The 22,210-nt window shown below is 42.0% G+C and overlaps 1 protein-coding gene across 5 annotated transcripts in view; it reads left to right on the plus strand.

Annotated features, from left to right (window-relative positions):
• The window catches only part of gatad2ab (GATA zinc finger domain containing 2Ab), a 139,507-nt gene extending 120,484 nt beyond the window's left edge, over positions 1 to 19,023 (plus strand). For all 5 annotated transcript variants that reach the window (XM_060846282.1, XM_060846287.1, XM_060846283.1 and 2 more), the window contains 7 exons: positions 582 to 713; positions 2,598 to 2,768; positions 7,362 to 7,638; positions 11,385 to 11,587; positions 12,684 to 12,770; positions 16,768 to 16,951; positions 18,864 to 19,023. In XM_060846282.1, coding sequence (XP_060702265.1) covers positions 582 to 713; positions 2,598 to 2,768; positions 7,362 to 7,638; positions 11,385 to 11,587; positions 12,684 to 12,770; positions 16,768 to 16,951; positions 18,864 to 18,997 — 1,188 coding nt within the window. In that variant the 3' untranslated portion in view covers positions 18,998 to 19,023. The remainder of the gene's footprint in view (positions 1 to 581; positions 714 to 2,597; positions 2,769 to 7,361; positions 7,639 to 11,384; positions 11,588 to 12,683; positions 12,771 to 16,767; positions 16,952 to 18,863) is intronic.
• Positions 19,024 to 22,210: the final 3,187 nt, after the last annotated feature.

Raw genomic sequence — 22,210 nt, forward strand, 5'->3', positions numbered from 1 at the left:
CTTCTCCCTTCCTCCTTCAGCACTAGAGTGTCATTTGCAATGTTTCAATCCAAAAATCAAATTCCGTATCAAGAGGGCATTGGACAATTTTGACTTAAAGCATCTACCATCTTCTCACCTATTTCTTTTAGTGGTTTGGAGTTGAAAGCATTGGTCCTTGAGATATCTACTGAAGTCATTTTACTTTCTTCTTTGTGCTTTGGAATTATGTCCTTTCCCTGAACTTTGAAAATGAGTACTGAGTATTTATTCAATATGGTGAACATCATTAGCCTGAAATATTTTTTTCTCTGCACAGATGCTGCTGAGCCATTCCAGCTTTTGTTTGTTGTCTATTGTAGTGACTTCTAAACTACAGTTGAGATTGGGGCATGATTGGGTCTGGATTTGCTGGCATTTGCTGCCAAGTCTGATAACTGCATAAAGGCCATTTGGCAGAATGCAGAGATTGAAAGTGCCCATTTGAATTAAATCCTACCAGGCTTTGGCTGTGGGGAACAGAGAAATTTGATGAGAGGGAGTGATGTCATTTGTTTCTTGTAATACAAAAATATTTCTAAACACGCACATCTGTCTTTCAGGTAACCACTGCCCGTACAATGGGTACAGTAATTCCACCACCTCTGATTCGTGGTGGTCAACAGGGAACCTCAAAACCTGGATCCCAGCAGAACTCTCAGATAGCAATGCCACCATTAGTGAGAGGAGCACAGGTAAGCAGTTGGCTTTGAGGATCACTGAGTATTTCCCAGGTTACTGAATACAGGAGTAGCCACAAAAATACCCAGCTTTATTTTATTTTGCTTGGGCTTCAGTACAGAAATGAATCTGACATCTGATTTAGGGCAGGTGAACTTGGCAATTGTGATAGTTCATCGCCTTTGTACAATTAGATCCACCAATAACTAGAGATGTAAGCCAAACGTGGCAAGTAGGACGAGTTTAGTTTGAGAAATCTGGTTTAGCATGGACAAGTTGGACTGAAGGATCGGTTTCTATGTTCTACGACTCTGACTCTGAGGGCCCAATGAAACTATGAAAAACACATGAAGCAGAGCCAACGTGAATTTTCATAGCAGTTTGTAACAACCCTTGGAATATTTTTAAGTGCTTCAATCAATTAATAACTGTACTTTGGAGAATTAGCCCTTTACAATTTGCTTACACCAAGTTGATGGTCAAAATGAACTCAGCGATGCTTTTTAACATGATTTGTTATGCAGCCTCCTTATTTGAGGACCAACTTTGCTTGGTCCGTTAGTAGCTTGGGCAGTAAACGCAAATTTTGGGCAGTAAACACAAATGATTCCTGAAGAAGGGTTCATGCCCGAAGCGTCGATTCTCCTGCTCCTTGGATGCTGCCTGACCTGCTGCGCTTTTCCAGCAACACGTTTTCAGCAGAAAATACAAATGGCCAGATTGTTACAGAAGGTCCCGCATGTCACTCAGAGTACACAGAATTGTCCCTGTGCCCTCTGGCAACATTGGACAAGTGTTAAGCACAGTGTTGTCTGTTTTATTCATATTTGAGAAGGATATTGTTAAAACAAAATGTTAATTTCAGTATAAAGGGAGACCATACTGCTATCAAGCCTGTGTTCATGCTCTTTCAGTGGAATTACCATTTCTCTCTCAAAAAGATAAATTGTTGGAAAATTGTTTTTGCTTTTGTTTCTGATCCAATATCTGCTGTTCTTTGCTTTTGTTATCATTTCTCTCTCCCTAAATGCAAATTAATCTTAATGTCTGTGATATTTGGGTTTTAGTTAGTATAGAACAGTACTTCAGAGCGACTTTTGGAATGTCGCAATCATTGGTACGACTACTCGCATTATAAAGACACAAAATGGCAAAAAGTTTTCCCACGTACCATGACCTGTAAAGCATAATTTAATCAATTATTGACTTTGTATTTGTGTAGTGTTCAGGCAGAAAATCTTACTACAGTACAGAAGTGTAAATCTCCTTTGAATAATCTCTCACGTGGTTTGATGGGGTTAATCTCTTCAGCCACGTGCTCGTGGTTTGTGAGATGATTTTGAACCCCCTGAGCACTGCCATATTTTGGTCCTGAGGTACTGTTATCGCTGTCATGGTGCACAATTATTTATGACAAGCATTTGTACTTAGTGGTCCTTTAATCTGTGGTTGAATTAATAAAATGACAAATGTACTTGCATGTAAAGGTTTTAAATAATTTTTATATCTTACGTAGGAAGCAGGGAAGTATGTGCTGCAAATACGTTGTGCCCTCTTCTCTTTCTGCCTTATTGTCCATAGATATACGTCGCTTTGCTCCTGATCCTCAAGTTTTTACTTTGTTTTTGCATGCTTTGCTGACATCCTATTTTTTGAAATCTGCTTCATACAGTGGAAATTGTACAATATTGGAGATTTCCCTTGATGCAAAGTGCTGCTCCAGCTGTGAGCACGTTACTTGTATCTGTACAACTGCACTGTAGTGTGATATAACAATTAGGCATCCTGAGTAACATCTTCCTTTTCTTATCTGCCTTGCTTTCATTTCCCCCATCCTGGTCATGCCATTTCATCCATCGCTGTTCCCATTCTGTTAGCCAATGTCTGTTTCTCCCCAGCAAATCCACGCCATCAGGCCACATGCCAGCACCGCCCCACCACCCCTGCTCCTGGCCCCACGGGCTTCGGTGCCGAGCTCCGTGCAGATGCAGGGCCAGAGGATTCTTCAGCAGGGACTAATCCGTGTGGCCAATGTCCCCAACACCAGCCTGCTCGTCAACATTCCACAGGTAAGCTGTCAACAGAGGCTGGATCTCAGTCTCATGGATCTCAAACTGGGCCCTATGTGAAGCAAGGATGGGTGATGGGCATCTGCATTTTGAAACTCAGATTTGGAGGAAGGGAAGGAGCACTGAGAGAATTGAACGGTTCCATGGCTTTTGAAATCCATGTACAAAATGAAATAAATTGGAGATGGGTAATCCCTGAGCAATCAGACTTGGTAATTACTATCCAATCTGATATGGGAATATTGTACTCTACAATGTTACTTTTGGAATGGTACAGTACCAGTTTTGTTTCACTGTGTTAGCAATTAGGTACATCTAAGGAAAACTGCAGAGTAAAGCTCCCTCCCACAAGAATGTTAATCTCCATTTTAACCCTTGAATTTATTCAATATTTCTTCCAGAGAATTGGTTATTGTTTTTGGGTTGTTTTTAGTGGTATTAATCTCAGAATCTTCCCTTGTAAATTATAGTACTGTATCACACACGTGAAAACGTTGCATGTAAAAGAGTGTTTTAATAATGCCTTTAAGAAAACAGGTATTTTCTTACAGATATCGGTGAGATGAAGGTGATTATTTCTCACTGCAGAGTCTGTATATCTTTGGCAGGACCCTGGAGGAAGCACTAGAAGCAGGTTAGCAGAGATGGTGGGGAGCAAAAGCAGAGGAGGATTTTTTTTATTCTTTTAGGAGAGTGAACATGCTGGCTGAGCCTGCATTTATTGCCCATCCCCAATTGTCCACGGGAAGGTGACATGCTGCCTTCTAGAGACACCCCAAGTCCTTTTGGTGTAGATACACCGACATGTCTTTAGAAAGAGATTTCCAAGACTTTGACCAAGTGACACTGAAGGAACAACAATGTATTTCCAAGCCAGGATGGTGTGGGGGCTGGTGAAAAGCTTACCGGTCACAGTTTCCGTGTATCTTTTTGCCTTTGTTCTTCCTTAAGGTCGTGGTTTTGGGTTTAGAAGATATTGTCTATGGATCCTTGGTGAATTTCCAGAGCGCCTTATCTATGGAATTCTTACCTCAGAGTGGATGCCAGGATAATTAGTAAATCATGAGATAAATTTTGAATTGAATTCATAATAGATTGAAGGGTTATGGAGAGTGGACAAGAAAGTGGAGTTAAGGCTGAGGTGAGATCAGTGATGATTGTGATAAATAGCAGAGCGGGCTTGAGGGGCTGAATGGCCTACTCCTGCTCCTAGTTCTCATATTCTTCCATTGAAGATCAGGGGTCGTCAATCTTTTTATTAATGAGAGTTACTTCTGATTAATGGAAAATATCACAAGATGCTAAAGCATATAAGGTAAATTAATTGATAAGGGTACATATTTAATTATTGCAATTGAATTACAAAATATATATTTGAAACAAAGGAAAATTGATCTTTATCTTTATTTCAATGTAAAACGTGGCACTGCACCAGTGCTGCATAGTCTGGCGTGTATCCTGAGCGGGCAATTGATGGAGTCATGTAGGTACTCGTTAGGCAGGAGATTTATGGCAGATTCATTTGAAATCAAAGCAAAGTAAGGTCATTTTGAAGGCTGACCACTTCCATTTCCAAAGTGATAGTCAAGATTAAACAGCAAACTGATTTGTTCAGAAATGTCACTAACATCCGCTTTCATGAAGAATTTTGAAATAAATACCAGGCTGGGCTCCAGTTGCTCATCATCATTCAATCTGTTGCTGAACTCTGACCAATGTACTTGTTAATATCCACAATCCTATCCTTATTTAGACCACAGAAGGAAAGTGTTGCATTATCCTTTTCTTGACTTGCTATGCCAGAAGGTATGGTTTTGACATGAAATCTTTCACTGCAGTAATCATGTCAGCTGTTGTCTTCTGATTCTCTTTGTAACTAACAGTTCAAAGAGTTTAATTTTTCGGTCGTATCTGTTAAAAACATCAAATTAAGTAGCCATGCAATGTTTGATAATTGAGTGGTATCTTTGTTCCTTGACTCCATGAAAGGTTTGATTTTCAATAAAACTGAAATAAATCAACACAGTATTTTCCTTCTGCTAAGCCATTGACTTTCAATGTGCACCAAAAGATTTTCATAATCAAGGCAATTTGTCAGGTAACGTCTTGAACTTTAGGTGGTGTTTGACTTTCGCAGGAATTAAATTAATAATTCCAATGACAGGAGACATAACATGATCAAACTCCATTATCTCGCATAAATTACCTGTTGTTGAATTATACAGTAGTAGTTCAGGAAAGGAAGGAAATCAGTATATACTTGGTGCATTGAAGCCAGCATGACACCTGACCATTGTTGATGTGTAGTCATCTATCTTTGCCACTACCTTCCCCAATGGCTCATCTTCTGTTTTGCAACATATTCTTGACTTCATTGTGCATATTACTCCACTGGTTGTGGATTTCAGAGCAACAATGGTGAAGTCTTCTAATATGATTCAACCACGGGTAATTAGGCAGTGTCGCTTGTGTCTACCGATACATCACATTGATAAAAGACCACTCAGGTCATCCTAGTCTCCTTGCTTTTGCAAAGTTTCCTGACTCTTTGGTAGCTCAACTTTCCAAGCTTACAAGACACAGCTTCCTGTAGACTCTGCTTCACTCTGTGAAGTTTCTCTGGCTACTGTTGGTGGTGACTGCCCTCTGTTGTCAACCCAGCTTGTGGCAGCAAATGGAATCACTTGCCTTGAATCCAATTTGCAATTGGCAGACTATTCAATTGGCAGGTGATGAGCCACCAGTCATAGGCAATCAAAATGTTGGTGACCTCTGCCATAGATGGTGCACGCTGCAGCTACTGATCGTCAGTGCTGGTGGGAATAAATGTTTATGGTTGTAGTAACAGCCAATTGGGTTGCTTTCCTTTGGATGTTGTCAAACTTCTTCAGAGTTGCTGGAGCTGCAGCCATCCTGGCAAGTGGGAAATATTCCTCGATTTGTTCCTTGAACATGGTGGACAGGCCTTGGAAAGTAAGTTGTTGCTCTTTGTCGGATTCCTAGTCACTGACTTGTTTTTGTGGCCACAGTATTTATATGGCCAGCAAGGTTTATTTTATGGTCAATGGTAAGGCACCAGCCCACTCCTGCAGCCCCCCAAAAAACAATGTTGATAGTGGGGGATTCACTGATGATTCAGTAAACATCAAGGGATAATAGTTAGGTTTTCTCTTGTTGGTTATTGTTTGACGCTTATGTAACATAAATGTTACTTGCCACTTGTCAGCCCAATCCTGAATATTGTATAAATCTTGTTGCATTTGGATGGTGACTTTTGATATCTGAGGAGTCATGAATGGATCAGAACATACTTCTGCCCACCACTCAGTCACACACTTTGGACTTTAGTGTACTGGATGGTTAGGTTGGTCCTGCGTTATGAGCTCTCTGCAAAGTCTCAGAATCTAGTTTGAGAACCATTTATGATCAGCCCTGAAACCATTTATCTGCCCCTTCTCCATATCCCTTGACAGTTTTACCCAACTGACTGATGAGGCAAAACATTGCAGATTGAATATAAAGTGGATAAGTATAGGATTATCCACTTCACTAGGAAGGATGGAGATGCAGAGATTGGGAAGTGTTGATTTCCCAAAGGCCAAGGTGTCTTCATTCATAAGTCATTGCATGCGAACTAGTAGGTACAATAAACAGTTAGGAAGGCAGATGACTTGTTGGTCTTTATTACAAGTGGAGTTAATACAGAATCTCTTCATGTGGGTGGTATGTCTTTGAATTGTTGTATCCTAGAGGGCTGTGGAAGTTCAGTCATGCACTAAGTTCATAGAGAGAGATTGATAGATACTAAAGGCATCAAGGGATATAAAGTCACGAGGCACACAAATACAGTGAACAGTCGAAGGCCTTTCACCCAGGGTAGGGGAGTGCAGAATGAGGGGGCATAGGTTTAGGGTGAGAGGGAAAAGATTTAAAAATTACCTGGTGGGCAACTTTTTCACCCAGGAGGTATTGGATGAGCTGTCAGAGGAAGTGGTGGATTAATTGCAGCATTTAAAAAGCATCTGGATGGGTATGTGAATGTGAAGGGATTAAAGGGGTATGGGCCAAATGCTGGAAAATAGAATATCTGGTCGGCATAATGAGTTGGAATGAAGGGTCTGTTACCATGCTGTACATCTCTAAGATTCCTATGACTATAAATGGAAATGATGCAGAAAAGTGATATGAACATGAATGATCATCTATGATTTACTTGAATGGTGAAGCAAGGTTGAGGGCCAGAATGGCCTAGTTCACATATTTCTTACGTTTTATCCCTTCTGCCTCTCCTTCAGAACAATGCTGCAAGTTTCATCAGGGTGCCACTTCAGGTTCTCACACCAGTATATTTCCCACTCTTCCAGTTAATTTCAGAAGAAGTCATAGCCAAGTCTAATCTTACTCTTGCCTCAAGTGCTTCAGATTGAAAATATAAGCAACATGGCTTCTAACCAAACCCTGAATCCTCAGTCCAGCTGAAGAAAATCCATGTACTTGATAGGAGAAAAGATAATATTGAGGTGCTTAATGGAAAAAAGGTTTGTCATTTCTCAATTTTAGCCAAGGAGTCTAATCTCTCTCATTGTTTTGCAGGCATCGAGTACGATGAAAGCTTCAACATTGAATTCGGCTCAGTCAAATGCCAACGCCAATACAGTGTCGTCAGTCATGAATTCCAATGACTCACCAGCCAGTCGGCAGGCAGCGGCTAAGCTTGCTCTCCGGAAGCAGCTGGAGAAGACATTGCTGGAAATCCCACCCCCCAAACCACCAGCCCCCGAGCTGAACTTCCTACCCAGTGCTGCAAATAATGAGTTCATCTACTTGGTGGGACTGGAGGAGGTGGTACATAATCTTCTAGAAACCCAAGGTAGAGTTCTAGTTAAAATAAAGAACTGCAGATGCTGGAGATCTGAAACACAAATAAATTGCTGGAGAAACTCTGGCAACACCTGTAGAGGGAAAACAATTAAGGTTTATGGTCCTATTCTGAAGTAAGCACTTGTTAGTATTTTGTTAGAGTTGTAGTTCTTGAGTGCAAAATTTTGCTGATTGATTAGAACCGTAGAGACTGGGTCTGGGATCCTAAAATTGGGGTTATTGATAAAATTATGGCATTTCTTAAGTACTGGATTTGAGACGTTATCGTCTTCAAAGACATAATAATACATTGTACGGGGAGAAGCAGTGTTATAACGCTAATGTTATCTGACTAGTAATCCAGAACCCCAGGCTAATGTTATCGAGGTATAATTTTAAATCCCACCTTGGCAGAGAATGAAATTTGAATTTCGTAAAATCTGCAATGAAAAGCTAGTCTAATATCAATCTTTTAACCACTTTCACTTATCATTTTTTTTTAAAACCCATATGGTTCACTAATGTCTTTTTAGGAATGAATTTGCTATCCTGAACCAGTCTGGCCTCCTTGTGTCCAGACTGACAGCAGTGTGGTTGACTCTTAAACTATTTTCTGAGTAGTTAGAGAACAGAAATAATTGCTCACTTAGCCAGCAGTGCCCACACCCTATGAATGAATATTTATAAAATGTAGCAAAATCACCCAACTTACCTGTATAAGCTCTTTAAAAGGCCTGTCCAGCTGGTGCTGCTGCTTTTCTCTTTGCTCATACACATGCTTTTCCCCTTTTTAAGTGTTTTTCCAATTTCCTTTTGAAAGTTGCTATTGAATTAGCTTCCTCAACCTCACCGACTCTTCAGGCATTGTATTCCAAACCATCCCAATCTTTTTTTTGTCAGCTATTAAATCAATGTTCTCCATCGTTACACCAGCCTGGATGAAATCCGCTTCTCTCAATCTTGGCTTTCAGACATGAAGACAGTTGATCAGCCCACAATTTTAATCAGTGATTATAGAAATGGCTGACATAGCCCAGCGGGTCTGGCAGCATCTGTGGGGAGAAATCAGAGTTAGAATCTCTGATCGTGTAACCTGTCCCAAAATGCTAACTCTGATTTCTCTCCACAGATGCTGCCAGACCTGCTGGGCTTTTTCAGCAGTTTCTATTTTTGTCTCTGATTTACAGCATCCACAGTTCTTTTGGTTTCAATCGCTGATTATGTTTTGTGAGTTTTGTAAGTTGTGTTAATGGATGAAGTCAGCTATGAATTTGAAGACTGCATTGCAAACCTGAAAGGGTTGCTTTTGATTTTTAAAAAATTTTGGTACAAGGTGCAAGTATTTCAGATTAACACTCCATCACCATGATTCCTGATGAAGGCCTTTTGCCCAAAACGTTGATTTTCCTGCTCCTCAGATGCTACCTGACCTGCTGTGCTTTTCCAGCACCACACTAATCTTGACTCCATCTGCATGATCAGCTCAACTACAATCCGATGATTCCATATATAACAAAGGTTTTACTGATGCAACATGGCCTACTCAGCTGAGTTTGTGTATAATGTAAAGATTTGACATCTCTGGAATATTTATCTCCAAGTTAACACTTCATAACAGAGTATCTGCTCATTATCACATTGTTTTGGGGGCTTGCCATGTGAAAATTAGCCTCCACGTCTTGCTGCATGACAACAAATGAACAAGGAACAAGAGGAGGCCATTTGGCCCTTCAGATCTCTTCCATCAATCAGTATTGTAGCTGATCTGATTTTAACCACAATTCTACATTCAGGGATTGGTTAGCTCAGTTTGCTGGACAAGTGGTTTATGATGCAGAGTGAAATAATAGCATGAGTTCAATTCTGGTGCTGGCTGAGGTTAACATGAAGGGCTCACCTTCTCAACCTCTCCCTTCGCCTGAGATGTGATGACCCTCCGGTTAAGTCACCAGCGGTCACTTTCTCTTAATAGGAAAGCAGCCATATGGTCTAGTAGAACTATGGTGGCTTTACCTTCCTTACCTTTATATTCCTGCATACCCATTGGTAATCAAGAATCTGTCTAACCCTGCCTTAAAAGTTGTAAAAGATTTTGCAAGCAGTTCCTTTTGAGAAAGGAAATTCCAAAAACACTCAACCCTTAGGGAAAAAATATTTCCTCATCACTGTTTTAAATGGGCACCCCTTATTTTTAAACTGTGACGCTGAAAATGTGTTGCTGGAAAAGTGCAGCAGGTCAGGCAGCGTCCAAGGAGCAGGAGAATAGATGTTTCGGGCATGAAGGGCTCCTGCCCGAAACGTCAATTCTCCTGTTTCTTGGATGCTGCCTGACCTGCGCTTTTCCAGCAACACATTTTCAGCTCTGATCTCCAGCATCTGCAGACCTCACTTTCTCCTTTTAAACTGTGACCCCTAGTTCTAGATACCCTCACAAAGGGAAATGTCCTTTCCACAAGCAACCAGTCAAGTGCCCTCACGGTCTTGTATGTTTCAATTAAGTTACCAATGGCTCTTCAAAATTTGAGAGGATACAGGCCCTAGCCTGCCTGGCCTTTCCTAGTACAGTAACTGTACTTCAAAGTCAAAGTACTTCAGTAGCAGTTTAAAGTTCAACAGACACCTGTTTTGTTTTTCAAGTCTGAGTAGTTCAGTTACAAAGTGGGTAATTTATTTCCCAAGTTAACCAACAACAACACATTACATTTATATAGCACTTTTAACAAGTAAAACATCCCAAGATGCTGCAAGGTCACCCCTCAACCTCCACCACTCCAGTGAAAGGAGACCCAGCTTTTTCAGCTTCTCTTTATAACTCAAACCCTCTAGTCCTGGCACCACCCTTGTAAATCTTTTTTTGAACCTGCTCCAGTTTGATAATATCTTCGAGTAAAAAGTGAGGTCTGCAGATGCTGGAGATCAGAGCTGAAAATGTGTTGCTGGTTAAAGCGCAGCAGGTCAGGCAGCATCCAAGGAACAGGAAATTCGACGAAATGTCGAATTTCGTGTTCCTTGGATGCTGCCTGACTTGCTGCACTTTAACCAGCAACACATTTCCAGTTTGATAATATACTTCCTACTGCAGGGTGACCAGAACTGTACACAGTAATTCAAAAGTGGCCTCACCAACATTCTGTACAACTGCAACTTGAAGTCCCAACTTCTATGGCATGAACTCAGTGGTATGAACAATGAAGGCAAGTGTGCTCAATGCCGCCTTAATCACCCTGTCTACCTGTAATGCAATTTTCAAAGGACTATGTATCTGAATCACTCTGGTCAACAACACTGTCCCAAGCCCTGCCATTAGCTGTATAAGTCTTGCCCTTGTTTGTTTTACCAAAATGCAATACCTTGCTTTTATCCAAATTAAACTACATCTACTCTTCAGCCCATTGGCCCAATTGATCAAAATCTCTTTGTAATCTTAGAAAACCTTCTTCACTATCCACTATTACCACCAATTTTGCAAAATTACTCACCATGCCTCTGAAATTCTCATCCAAATTGTTTATATCAACCCATGTCCCCAAAACATTAGCCAGTGGTTCTAGATTACATGTCCAGGGTGTCTAATAACTAGGCTACCATCTCCTTGGCAGCCCTCACTGGACCATGCTCCTACAGTGTACCATAACTGTTTAGAGTAGACTTTTCCTGATATTCAATAAAATGGGTGAAAATGTTCTCAGGACAGTAGATTGGGTGTAAGGAAGGAATCTGTTCATTTGGCTGCGATGTGTTTCTTTACATTCATAGGTAAAAGTTCAGTACAGGGACTGACCCAAGAGCCATACGCCTGTTCTCAATGTAAAACTGATTTCACCTGTCGCTGGAGGCAAGGGAAAACTGGCACTATCATGTGTGAGCAGTGCGTGACGTCCAACCAAAAGAAGGCATTGAAAGCTGAGCATACCAATCGTCTGAAAGCAGCATTTGTGAAAGCCCTTCAGCAAGAGCAGGTGAGCAATTTAAAAACCTATCCATTAGTAAGCCCCACTGTTATACAGTGATCGACATGTCCCCACCAGAACTATACCTTAGTGTCATTCAATGACAGACCTGTCCCCACCAGTACAGTTCCCCAGTGTTATACAGTGACAGACCTGTCTCTGCCAGTTCTGTACCCCAGTGTTATACAGGGACAGACCTGTCTCCGCCAGTACTGTACCCCAGTGTTATACAGTGACAGACCTGTCCCCACCAGTACTGTACCCCAGTGTTATACAGTGACAGACCTGTCCCCGCCAGTACTGTACCCCAGTGTTATACAGTGACAGACCTGTCTCCACCAGCACTGTTCCCAGTGTTATACAGTGATAGATCTGTCCCCACCATAACTATACCCCAGTGTCATTGTGACAGACCTGACGCCACCAGTACTGTCCCCTGTGTTATACAATGACAGACGTGTCCCCAGCATACTATACCCCAGTGTTATACAGCGACAGACCTGTCCCCACCAGTACTGTCCCCCATTGTTATACAGTGACAGACTGGTCCCCACCAGTACTGTCCCCTCCCGTGTTACACAGTGACAGACCTGTCCCCACTAGTACTGTCCCCCAGTGTTATATAGTGACAGACCAGTCCCCACCAGTACTGTACCCCAGTGTTATACAGTGATGGACCTGTCCCCACCAGTACTGTACCCCACTGACCCATACTGCAGCCCCATGTTCTACAGTGACATACTTGTGCCACTCAGTAGTACTGTACCAATGTGTATTTAAATAATACTTGTTAATTTTTTTGTTTAATGTTGTCGTGTGCCCTGTGTATTGAGTGATTGATGCTCTGTTGCTTTGGAGGATAAAGTTTGTTTAATTTGTGAGAGGAGAGAATTCAAACCGATCAGTGAATAGCTCAGTTTCCAGGATAATTGTCTCTCTGGGGCTGGAATATGAAATATCTACTCCAACAACTATCCAAGTGACTTTGGAGGAGGATAGAGGTCTCGGGGCCAGAGCCTGTACTACATGCAGATAGCTGTCTCCACGCTGCATAGGTATGAAGGAGATACTGATGGAGAAATAAAAACATTCCTCTATTTTACAGGAGATTGAGCAACGGATACTGCAACAGACATCATCAACTATACAGAGCAAGCAGGACTCTGCAGTACAGCACCACACGTTGAAACAGGTATGGGAGACAAGTAAAAGCAGAGTACTGTCGGTGTTGGAGATCTCAAATAAATGCAAAGTGCTGGAGAAGCTTGGCAGGTCAGAGTGTACCCTAGGAAGGAGACACAAAAAAACTGCAGCTGCAGAAAACTGGAAGAGCACAGCAAACCAGGCAGCATCAGATGGTGCAGAAGTTGATGTTTTGGGTGTTACCCTCCTTTGGGACTGGGGTGGGTGTGGGGTGAGCTGCAGATAAAAGGGGAGGTGGGGATAGGTGAAGGGTATGACCTGATTGGTCAGTGGGAGGAATGAATCCAATTGGTAGCAGGGAGTAGGGGGATGGGAAGGGAGGTAATTTGAAATTGGAGATTTCAGTGTTGAGTCCTGTAGGCTGCCCAGGCAGAAGGTAAGGTGATGTTTCTCCAAGGACCTAGGTTCATCCAAGGACTGTCCATCCAGGGCCCCAAACAGTCTTTCCAGGTGCAACAAAGGTTCATTTGCCTCTCTTCCAACCTAGTTTACTGCATCAGGTGCTGCTGATGTGGCCTTCTCGACATCAGGGAGACCAAACAGAAATTTGAGGTAACTCACCGAGCATCACAGCTGTGTCCGTTAGGGGCGACCGGACCTCCCAGAAACCTCTTGTTTCAATTCCCCTAACTACTCACTTTGTGAGATGACCATCCTTGGCCGCCTCCGTTGCCAAAACAAATCACAGCTCCTATTGGAGGAACGATGCCTTACCTTCCACCTGGACACCCAACAGACCAGAGTACTCAACACTGAGTTCTCTGCTTTCAAATAACCTCCCTTTCCAGCCCTTCCCCCTCCCTTCCACTGCTCCCTGACACCAACTGGATTCATTCCTCCCACTAACCAACCAGGTCATACTCTCTATATGTCCTCACCTATCCCCACTTTACCACTCTGCCCCTGCCATCCTCTTTATCTGCAGCTTCCCCCACACCCACCCCTAGTCCTGAAGAAGGGTTACACCCGAAATGTCAACTTCTCCATTCCCGACGCTGACTGGCTTGCTGTGTTCTTCCAGGCTCCTGCCTGTCTATTCTTGGAGAGAGAAGCAGAGTTAACTGTGGAAGTCATGTTGGATTCAAAATTTCATCTTTTTCTTTCTACATTGGTACTGCAAGACCTGAGTTTTTCCTGACTTTATTTTGATTATAGTAGACGAGAGTGTCACAAAATGAACTACTTTAATCAGCAAGCACTGAATTGCGAACCTGTCTCCTGGATTAGTTTGGCTGTCCCAATTCTGGCTGCTTGCAGCAACTGCTTGCGCTCACAGCAAATGAGGCATTTTTCCATGGAGGTGTCCACGCTGTGTGTGAGCAAACTTGAACATATCATGGATGCAATCAATGTGTTACCATGTTGCAGGATTAACAAGTGCCCCTTTCTCTTCTGCATTCCACATTAACTCCTCTGAATGCTCTGCAAGGTAGAAAAATGCCTTGTAGACAGGCCATCTAGGAAAGGCTGCAGCAGAAATATAAATGTTTTGCAGGATATAATTCATACAAACATAATATTCAATTGAGTGGGTTATTGCTTGACTTTGACCAATTTGTTGAATAGATTCCTGAGTTCAGAGTAACTGAAGTTTTTAATAATTGTGAAGTTCCTTCGGCTATAACCCTGATTGCCAAATGGAGACTTGAAGGAGCTAGAACCAGCCTTTACTTGGAATCAATTTGTTCAGAGTGAAATGTTATGGGTGTATTCTTCATCAAAGAATCCAGGTCCTGTGAGTGTCTCTTTATGTGCTGAAAGAATCAAAACAACTAAACTAACTCGGTGCTGGTTGGCAGCTCTTGAACAGGTCTCTTTATGAACACACCTTAGACCTTTATTCATTGGAATTTAGAAAAATGTGGAGTCATCTTGCTGCAGCATTCAGGATTCTGAGGGGGCTCGACAGTGCAGTTGTTAAGAAGATAGTTCGACGAGTGGGGAAGTCTTGATTTGGGGAACTTAGTTACAGAATATGAGGACATTCTTCTCCTTGTAAAGGAACTACTTCTTCTGGAGGCTCATAAATTTCTGAACATCTCCAATCCAGAGATTTGTAGAGGCTGGATCACTGAAGATATTTAAAAAGGTGGTGGTTAAATTGTTGAAACATCAAGGAACCAAGGCATTAGCACAAACGAGTAGTTGAGGACTAGGGTGGATCAGCCATGTTCTTGTACAATAGTGGGCAGACTTGAGCTGAATGGCTTTTCTTAATGTTTTAATGTGTTCAAGTGACCACCCAGTGCTCTTCTCCTGTATATATTTGACCTCAATTGATACAGCTAACAACTCAGTTCCTGAATTGAGATATGGGTAACAGGACTGTTTCAAGTTTCGATATAGAGCTAAGTGGTTGAAATAAATGCCCTGTAGATATTGTGAGCTAATATGCTTGTTAGAGGCATTCATCTCCCATTTTAATCCAGATCATTTCTATATAACAAAACGTTAAAGGTCCCAGTACCGCCCCTCGTGGCACACTATGGGACTCACCTTCCATTCTTTGTGTCCTAACATTAAGCCAGTTTCTGATTCATCTCGCCAAGTTTCCCTCAATTCCAAGTGCTTTAACCTTCTCAATCCCATGTGGGATCTTGTCAAAAGCTTTGCTAAAGTCCATATAAATGACATCAACTGAACTTCCCTCATTCACACAATTGGTCACATTTTGAAAAAATTATATCGAATTTGTCTGGCATGACCTCCCTCTGACAAAGCCATGCTGAACCCATGCCTTTCCAACTGAGTATTAATTTGTTCCTTCAGAATTCTCTCCAATAGTTTCCCCACCACTGATGTGAAACCAGAATTGCCTGGTTCACCTCTAAGACCCTGCTTAAAAAGTGGAACCACATTATATGTCCTCCAATCTGCTACCACCTAACCCCAGCCAGAGAGGAATTAAACTTCACTGACTCATTAACAGGCAGAAAGATTAGATTGGGGTGATGGAAGTTTAGAACTCATTCACTGAGAGTGTGGGAGAGGCAGAAATGCTCATCACATTTACAAAGTATGTGCACATTCACTCCAAGTGCTGAATCATAAAGTCTATGGACTGAGAGCTGAAAAATGGAATTAAGGTGGATAACTGATTTGGCCATCATAGATGGGGCAAGTAAGTGTTGTCCATTTTCTATGTTTCTATGCCTTGGGTGCTGTCTGAAGACTCCAGTGTTTGACTGTCATGCCCTGTTTGTGCTCAGACCTGCGACTAACTCTGCTGCGTGCCTAATGAGCAAAAAAACCAGGGGAGATTAAAACTTATTGAGAAAGAAATTGATGAAGCATGAAAGCTTCAGAAGGGGTTTAAGCAATTATGACTGAACTTAAAAGCAAGCTTTGAATCTTTAAAACTGATTTTTCAAGTCTCGAATGATGGCCATGAATCCATTGCTGATTATCAGAAGAACCCATCTGGGTCACTAATGCCCTTGAGGGAAGGAAACTGCTGTCCTTCTTTGGTCTGACCTGTATGTGACTCCAGACCCACAGCAATGTGGTTAACTCTTAATGGCAATTAGGGATGGGCAGTAAATGCTGGCCTAGCCAGTGATGTCCACATCCTGTGAATGAATTTTTAAAAATTACTGAGATTTCTTCCCATCCAAGGATCATAGTTCATTCAGAAGAATTAGGTCTTATCTTTGTCAAAAGAAGCAATGCAGCTGAACACTCTAAAAGACAAACAAGAATTGTAATTTCATGGGGATGAGCTGTAGTTGGAGGTGAGTAATTGTAATTTTTGTGCAGCAAACTAAGTATTATCTTTGATGGTTAGGGCTGATGCAGAGCAAGGGGAGCTTAACTTTGCATCCAACCCGCCTTGTACTTGACCTGAGAGCTGAACCAGTGTGCTCAAATGTGAGAACTCTTCAGTTCCAAAGTTCGCTATCTTTTGAGTACAGAATCCGTGTCATGAAAGTGAATTTTAATGTTTCTTTTATATGTGTAATAACGTGTGGTGAATTTAATTTATCCAGAGCTCTGGGCAGCTGTCTCGAGGGCCACAGTCAATTACAACCAACCCCCGAGGAGTGCTGCACACGTTTAGCCAATCGTCTCAACTGCAAAATGCTGCTCTTGTCAGCAGGCAAAATAAGCACACCGAGCGAGCTGGGAGCAAAGGCAACACCACCACCTGGAGGAAGCAGATTACCAACACAGGTAGAACAGCAAGATATTCCATTTATTGTGTCTCTGTCTCTTGCTAGCAGACGTTCTCAGTCTGCACATTTACTGTGTAAAACAATATGACAGCTTTAGGCTTTGCTTCAAACTGAGTAGACAGCAGGTTGCTTGAACCTACCTTGATGTCCAGCATGACCTCTGGGGTGGAATGCAATAATTGTTTGCATTTGCAGAGGATCTTCAACATAGTAAAACATCCTAAAGGAGCTTCCCAGCAGCATTATTAACCAGAGTTTGAAACTGAACCACCAACGGCTCAAGGAAAGAAAAACGCCATGAAAAGGGCGGAGTGTGACAGAGATGTAAAGGAATGAAACTGCAGTTTCCAGTTGGTGAGAGCAAAGAAAGTGGGGGATTGACCAGGCCAGAAATTGGAGCAAGACCCAAAGTTCTTCAAGTGGAGGAAGTTACAGTTAGTGAGGGGAACACAAAGTTAAATGGGGCTAATATTGACATGGAGGGAAAAGCTGAGAATGCTGGAAATCAGTGAAGTCCTAGTTTGGCAACGCACAGTGAAGCATTAATTAATTAATCATCCAGACTGGCTCCCAATACTGAGGAGTCAGCATTATCAGCTCTGTTTAAGCTGATTGTAGCGACTTGGCTGGTGTTGAATTCCATGCTGCATCAGCATGTGTGTTCTTTGTCAGTGTCACTATAATTTGCTGTCTCTTGCTTCTCCCTCCTTGTATCCACTGCTCACTGCTGCTGTTTCCTAATCTTTTTGTCTGATCAAGTCTCTGTATATTTTGTTTCTTTCCTGGAGTAATTTATTTTTCTTGTGATTTTGCATGTTTTTAATGATAATTTCACTGCTGTCTGTTTTTAATGTATTAAGGATACATGTCCAAGCTGTGTTGTGTTCTGTGGAACAGGTTTTCTTTGCATTTCCCCAGCTTGATCTTAATGTAACCATGAGCCTTGTATTTCATCAAATTCCTACAGTATGGAAAAAGGCCATTCAATCCAACGAGTCCACATTGACCCTCCAAACACCATCCCACCCAGACTCACCCCACTACCCTCTCCCTGTATTCCCCATGGCTAACCCACCTAACCTACACATCTCTAGGCACTAGCATGAAAAATCCACCTAGCCTGTGGGAGGAAACCCATGTAGACACAGGGATAATGTGCAAACTCCACACTGACCATTACCCAAGGTTGGAATTGAACCCAGGTCCCAGGCACTGTTAAGGCAGCAGCGGTAAGCACCGAACCACTACGCTGCCCCGTTTCTGGGTGCTATTTACTCAAGTTTGTAGTATGAGTTATCTGAGGGAAATGGGTGTGGTGAAGAGTAGCTTGCTGTGTGCTATACTTCAAAAGGCCTGTGTGCCTGTATGGAACATTGCTGGGGAGGTTGTCAAACATAACTAAATACTTAATTTCTTTTAAAACAATTGTGCATTACCCAATTTGGATTAAAATTAAATTTAACAAGATTCCCAGAAAATTGCTTTACAGATCCTCCAATCCTTTGCAGTACAACTCCCAGCATTTATTTCTGTGAGTATTCCCTCTCCCCGATCTGAGAAATGATACAGGAAGTATCATTATATCGTAATTGTCATGCATTTTAAATTATTTAATTTGGTGTCAGCAGCTGCTTCATAATCTAATCTAGAATGCTTCAGAAAATGTGCAATGAGCAGCAGCTAGGGTTGAATTTGAACTTTGAGACCTGAAAAGGTGAAAGCATTTGTTATGGTCAAGACTGATAGTTGATGGGAAACCAGGTAATGGTGGAGTGGGGATTGGTAACTCCATATGCCAGCTTCCAGTCAGACACACACAATTTGGGATCAGCTCATCAGATTCTGTTAATAATTCTGAGAATATTGTTTGTTTTGGTGCAGTGAATAAGTTTTGTTACTTTCAATTTTAGGGGTTACAATGGCATACGTTAGCCCGAATCTTTCGATGCACAAGACAACTTCAGCCGTGGAACGTCAGCGCGAGTACCTGCTGGACATGATCCCTTCACGATCTATCAGCCAGTCGGCCACCACATGGAAATAAATTGGGATGGGGGTTGGGGGGAGGGAGAGGGAGGGAGGGAAATAGCTCCGAGAGACAACCGCCAAAACCTTGCACCCCTCTTTACTGCTAACATGCAGTCCAACAGTCAGAGAGGTGTGGGGCCCGCGTCAACCCAGCAACCCAGCCATTTTCCCATAGCTCTGTTCAGATGAAATCTGGATTTCTTTGCCTTTTGGACACTTCTTACACAATGTATAAGGAAAATTACAACATGTGACTATTAGGAATGAGTATTCATTTTGTTGGATTATAATGAAAATTGTATGGGGAAATGAGAATTTTTTTTACTTGCTCTTTCTCAGTGTGTGTGCGTGTGTATGGGAGTGCGTGCCTGTATGTGTAAATGAGTGTGTGAGCGTGTGCCATTGTTTCTCGCCTTCATAGTATAAAGGACTGCACCATAGGTCTCAAGTTCTACATTAGCTGCATAGTTTTGTTTAGGGGTTTTCTCTTTCTTTATCATGTCCGCAAACATAATAACAGTGTCAATCAGTCTGAGGGGTGAAGTTGAGAAGAGGGCTTTTGTGTCAGTTACAGTTGTGACAATTTGGAGCGTTGCATTTTTACGAACAGATTTGAGATGCAGACTGGGCAATGTTGAAGGATCACAAACAAGTGTTGTCCAAAGTATGAGGATTCTACCTACGATGATATATGTTTGTAGCTTCGACTCTTCCATTCCTAAAGTGTTCTTGTTTAACTGCTTTGAAGCAAACAGTGGTTTCCCTGCAGATTCCAACGCCCCTCTGCGCCTTGCCTACTTGTAACCCAAGCTTTAAATGGGGGTTTCCTTTTACAGCAAAAATTAAAGTTTGGCTGAAAAAAGTAAGTGGCTATGCACAACATTGTTAGAGGATGTGCAATGATGCTGGTGATTTCCAGTGTGTGTTTCCTGGCTGTCCCACAACTCACTTTCCATCAGGTATAGTAATCAAGTAATTCCTCCTGCTCTTTCACAAATCCCAACAAACGCACATTGAACGTAACTCAATTTGCAAGCAGCATATTTAACACTGGGAATAGACGGGTAACCTAAGACACGGGTCATTTTCTATTGCTTTGAGTGGAGAAATTATTTCAACAAGGGTTTTATGTGTTTTTGTTTGCAAGTTCAACATGAAGTTACTCACTGGTGAGCAAGCTACCCTTGAATGCCATTTCCATTCAAGTCAGGGATATGACCTCAGCACTGACATTCCTTCACTTTGCTGAAGAGACTTCAGGAAGGGAGGATTTTTTTTCTGCTCTCTTTCTCCCCCACCACCTTTGTTGTGGGTCTACTGCTGTTTGGAAACCTCCACATTGGAGTACTTGATTAATTACCCCATTAGTATCAATCTTATGGCAGATCTAGCTCCCATGCTCCTGATGCTGGATTTTGTTTTTATGTGCCTGGATCTCTGTTCCATAATTATTAGAGGGTCAGGGATAGATTTTTCTTTTATTATGCACATACATTGAACCTCACTACAGGATGGTGCTCTTGCATTTTACTCCCAGTCTATCTGAGACAGGTACCCTTACCTGAATGCTGCAGTGCTGTAGTGGAAGATAAGCCATGCATTTATGTTTGGAAAGGGGCGGGCAGGCAGGCAGACAGAAGTGGGTTGAAGCGATTTGATCATGGGCACGTTGCTGCTTGAAGCTAGAGCTGGGAAGCGATAGACGTGATAAAAAAAACACAAACATCCACAATGTTAAACTGTGCCCAAGCAACTACATGTCCTGTTTCGAACTCAGCGAAACTTGAATTGGCACTGTTATTTTAACTCATTTGCTTCACCTTCCAGTGCGAATAATTTCCTCCTTCATTTAGGGAGATTTTTATTTCCCCTCCTTTTTTGTTATTTAATTAGCCATTTGGAAGCCATTAAAAAGATTTTGCCAGTTATCTCTTTTTTTCCTGTAAATCTTAAGGGCTCTTTTTTTTTGAACAAGAAATATAATATCACCAGAGTAATATTGTCGAGTGGAGTTGGATCATTGCAACTTGTGATGTTGTAATTTTCAGAGATCCCGATATTTGCATCTGATCAGATCCCCATCTTGGAAATGGGTCAAAAGAGAATGTTTCCAATTTAATAATGTGCGTAAAGGTAAGAGTTTATGCACTATAAGGGACAACAGAGACTTAGTGAGTGCACCAGTATGCCATAGAACAGTATTTACCAGTCCAGTCTTTGTTGATCTCATCAGATGAGGGCACTAAGAAGTGCGTGGAAGTCCCTTTCTGTCCCTTAAGTTTGGAAAAAAGTTTACCAAAGTTCATGCTGCTGCTGGTCATCAAGTGACTTCAATTTGGAAGTCCATTTACATATATGGAAGAGGGTAGTGAGATTTGTATGGATCCAAGTCCCAGTGAAAGGGGGCGATGAGGAGGCTTTCACACTGGTCACTGCTCCAGATTGTCTCCTGTATACTGTTTCTGTGTTACTACCAAAATAATTAATCCCCCTCTTCTTTTTAAAAGAAGCAGTTGCCTGGATATATTGACAAATGTCTTTCAGTATGCATTTTTTTTTCGTTTGGAATGACGTGGGGGCTGCTGGAAGGATGGGTGGATTGCTGGCAAATTATTCGGTTTTGTAACATTTTGGGTGGAGCTGGGTAATTGAAAGTTATCTCGGAGACTCAGGTTCTCTGTTGCAATGTACATAACTGAAGTTATTTTTTTGTTGTAGAAGTTTGAGTTTGTTGCGATCTTTATTGGATCTTTCCGCAGGTTGACGTTCACTATTCAGGGTGGATTGTAGAGTTGGAGTCGGAGCAGAAAATGGCCCCGACTCTAATCCACCTGGAGGTTGGGTTAGACTGTGTGATGGCTTTTTTTAAAAAATTGTCCCCAATTCTCTCTCCCTCTTCTGTCCTCACTGCCCAGCCTGCTTTCTAGGTAGAGTTGAGCTCTGCTGACTCTGCTCATGACCCTTAAACAATAGAAGAGGCACTTCTGTCCTTGAGTTGGTTCCATTGTCCTCGCTCCACTTCCTCCTCTAGCTGTTTACATACTGAACTTGGTTGCATCCTCCTTGTTTTGAAGAACCAAGCCCCAATGTATTAAGTTTATGTAATGCTTTATAAATGGCAAACTGTGTGCCCTGTACCTTTTGCTCTTTCTCTTTCATGGGTAATCCCTTAAGTCTAGGATTGAGAACTCGAGAATAGAAGGCAAAAATGTGCTTCACGATGGAGTGG

Source organism: Hemiscyllium ocellatum, chromosome 28, assembly GCF_020745735.1.
Source record: "Hemiscyllium ocellatum isolate sHemOce1 chromosome 28, sHemOce1.pat.X.cur, whole genome shotgun sequence".
NCBI lineage: Eukaryota > Metazoa > Chordata > Chondrichthyes > Orectolobiformes > Hemiscylliidae > Hemiscyllium > Hemiscyllium ocellatum.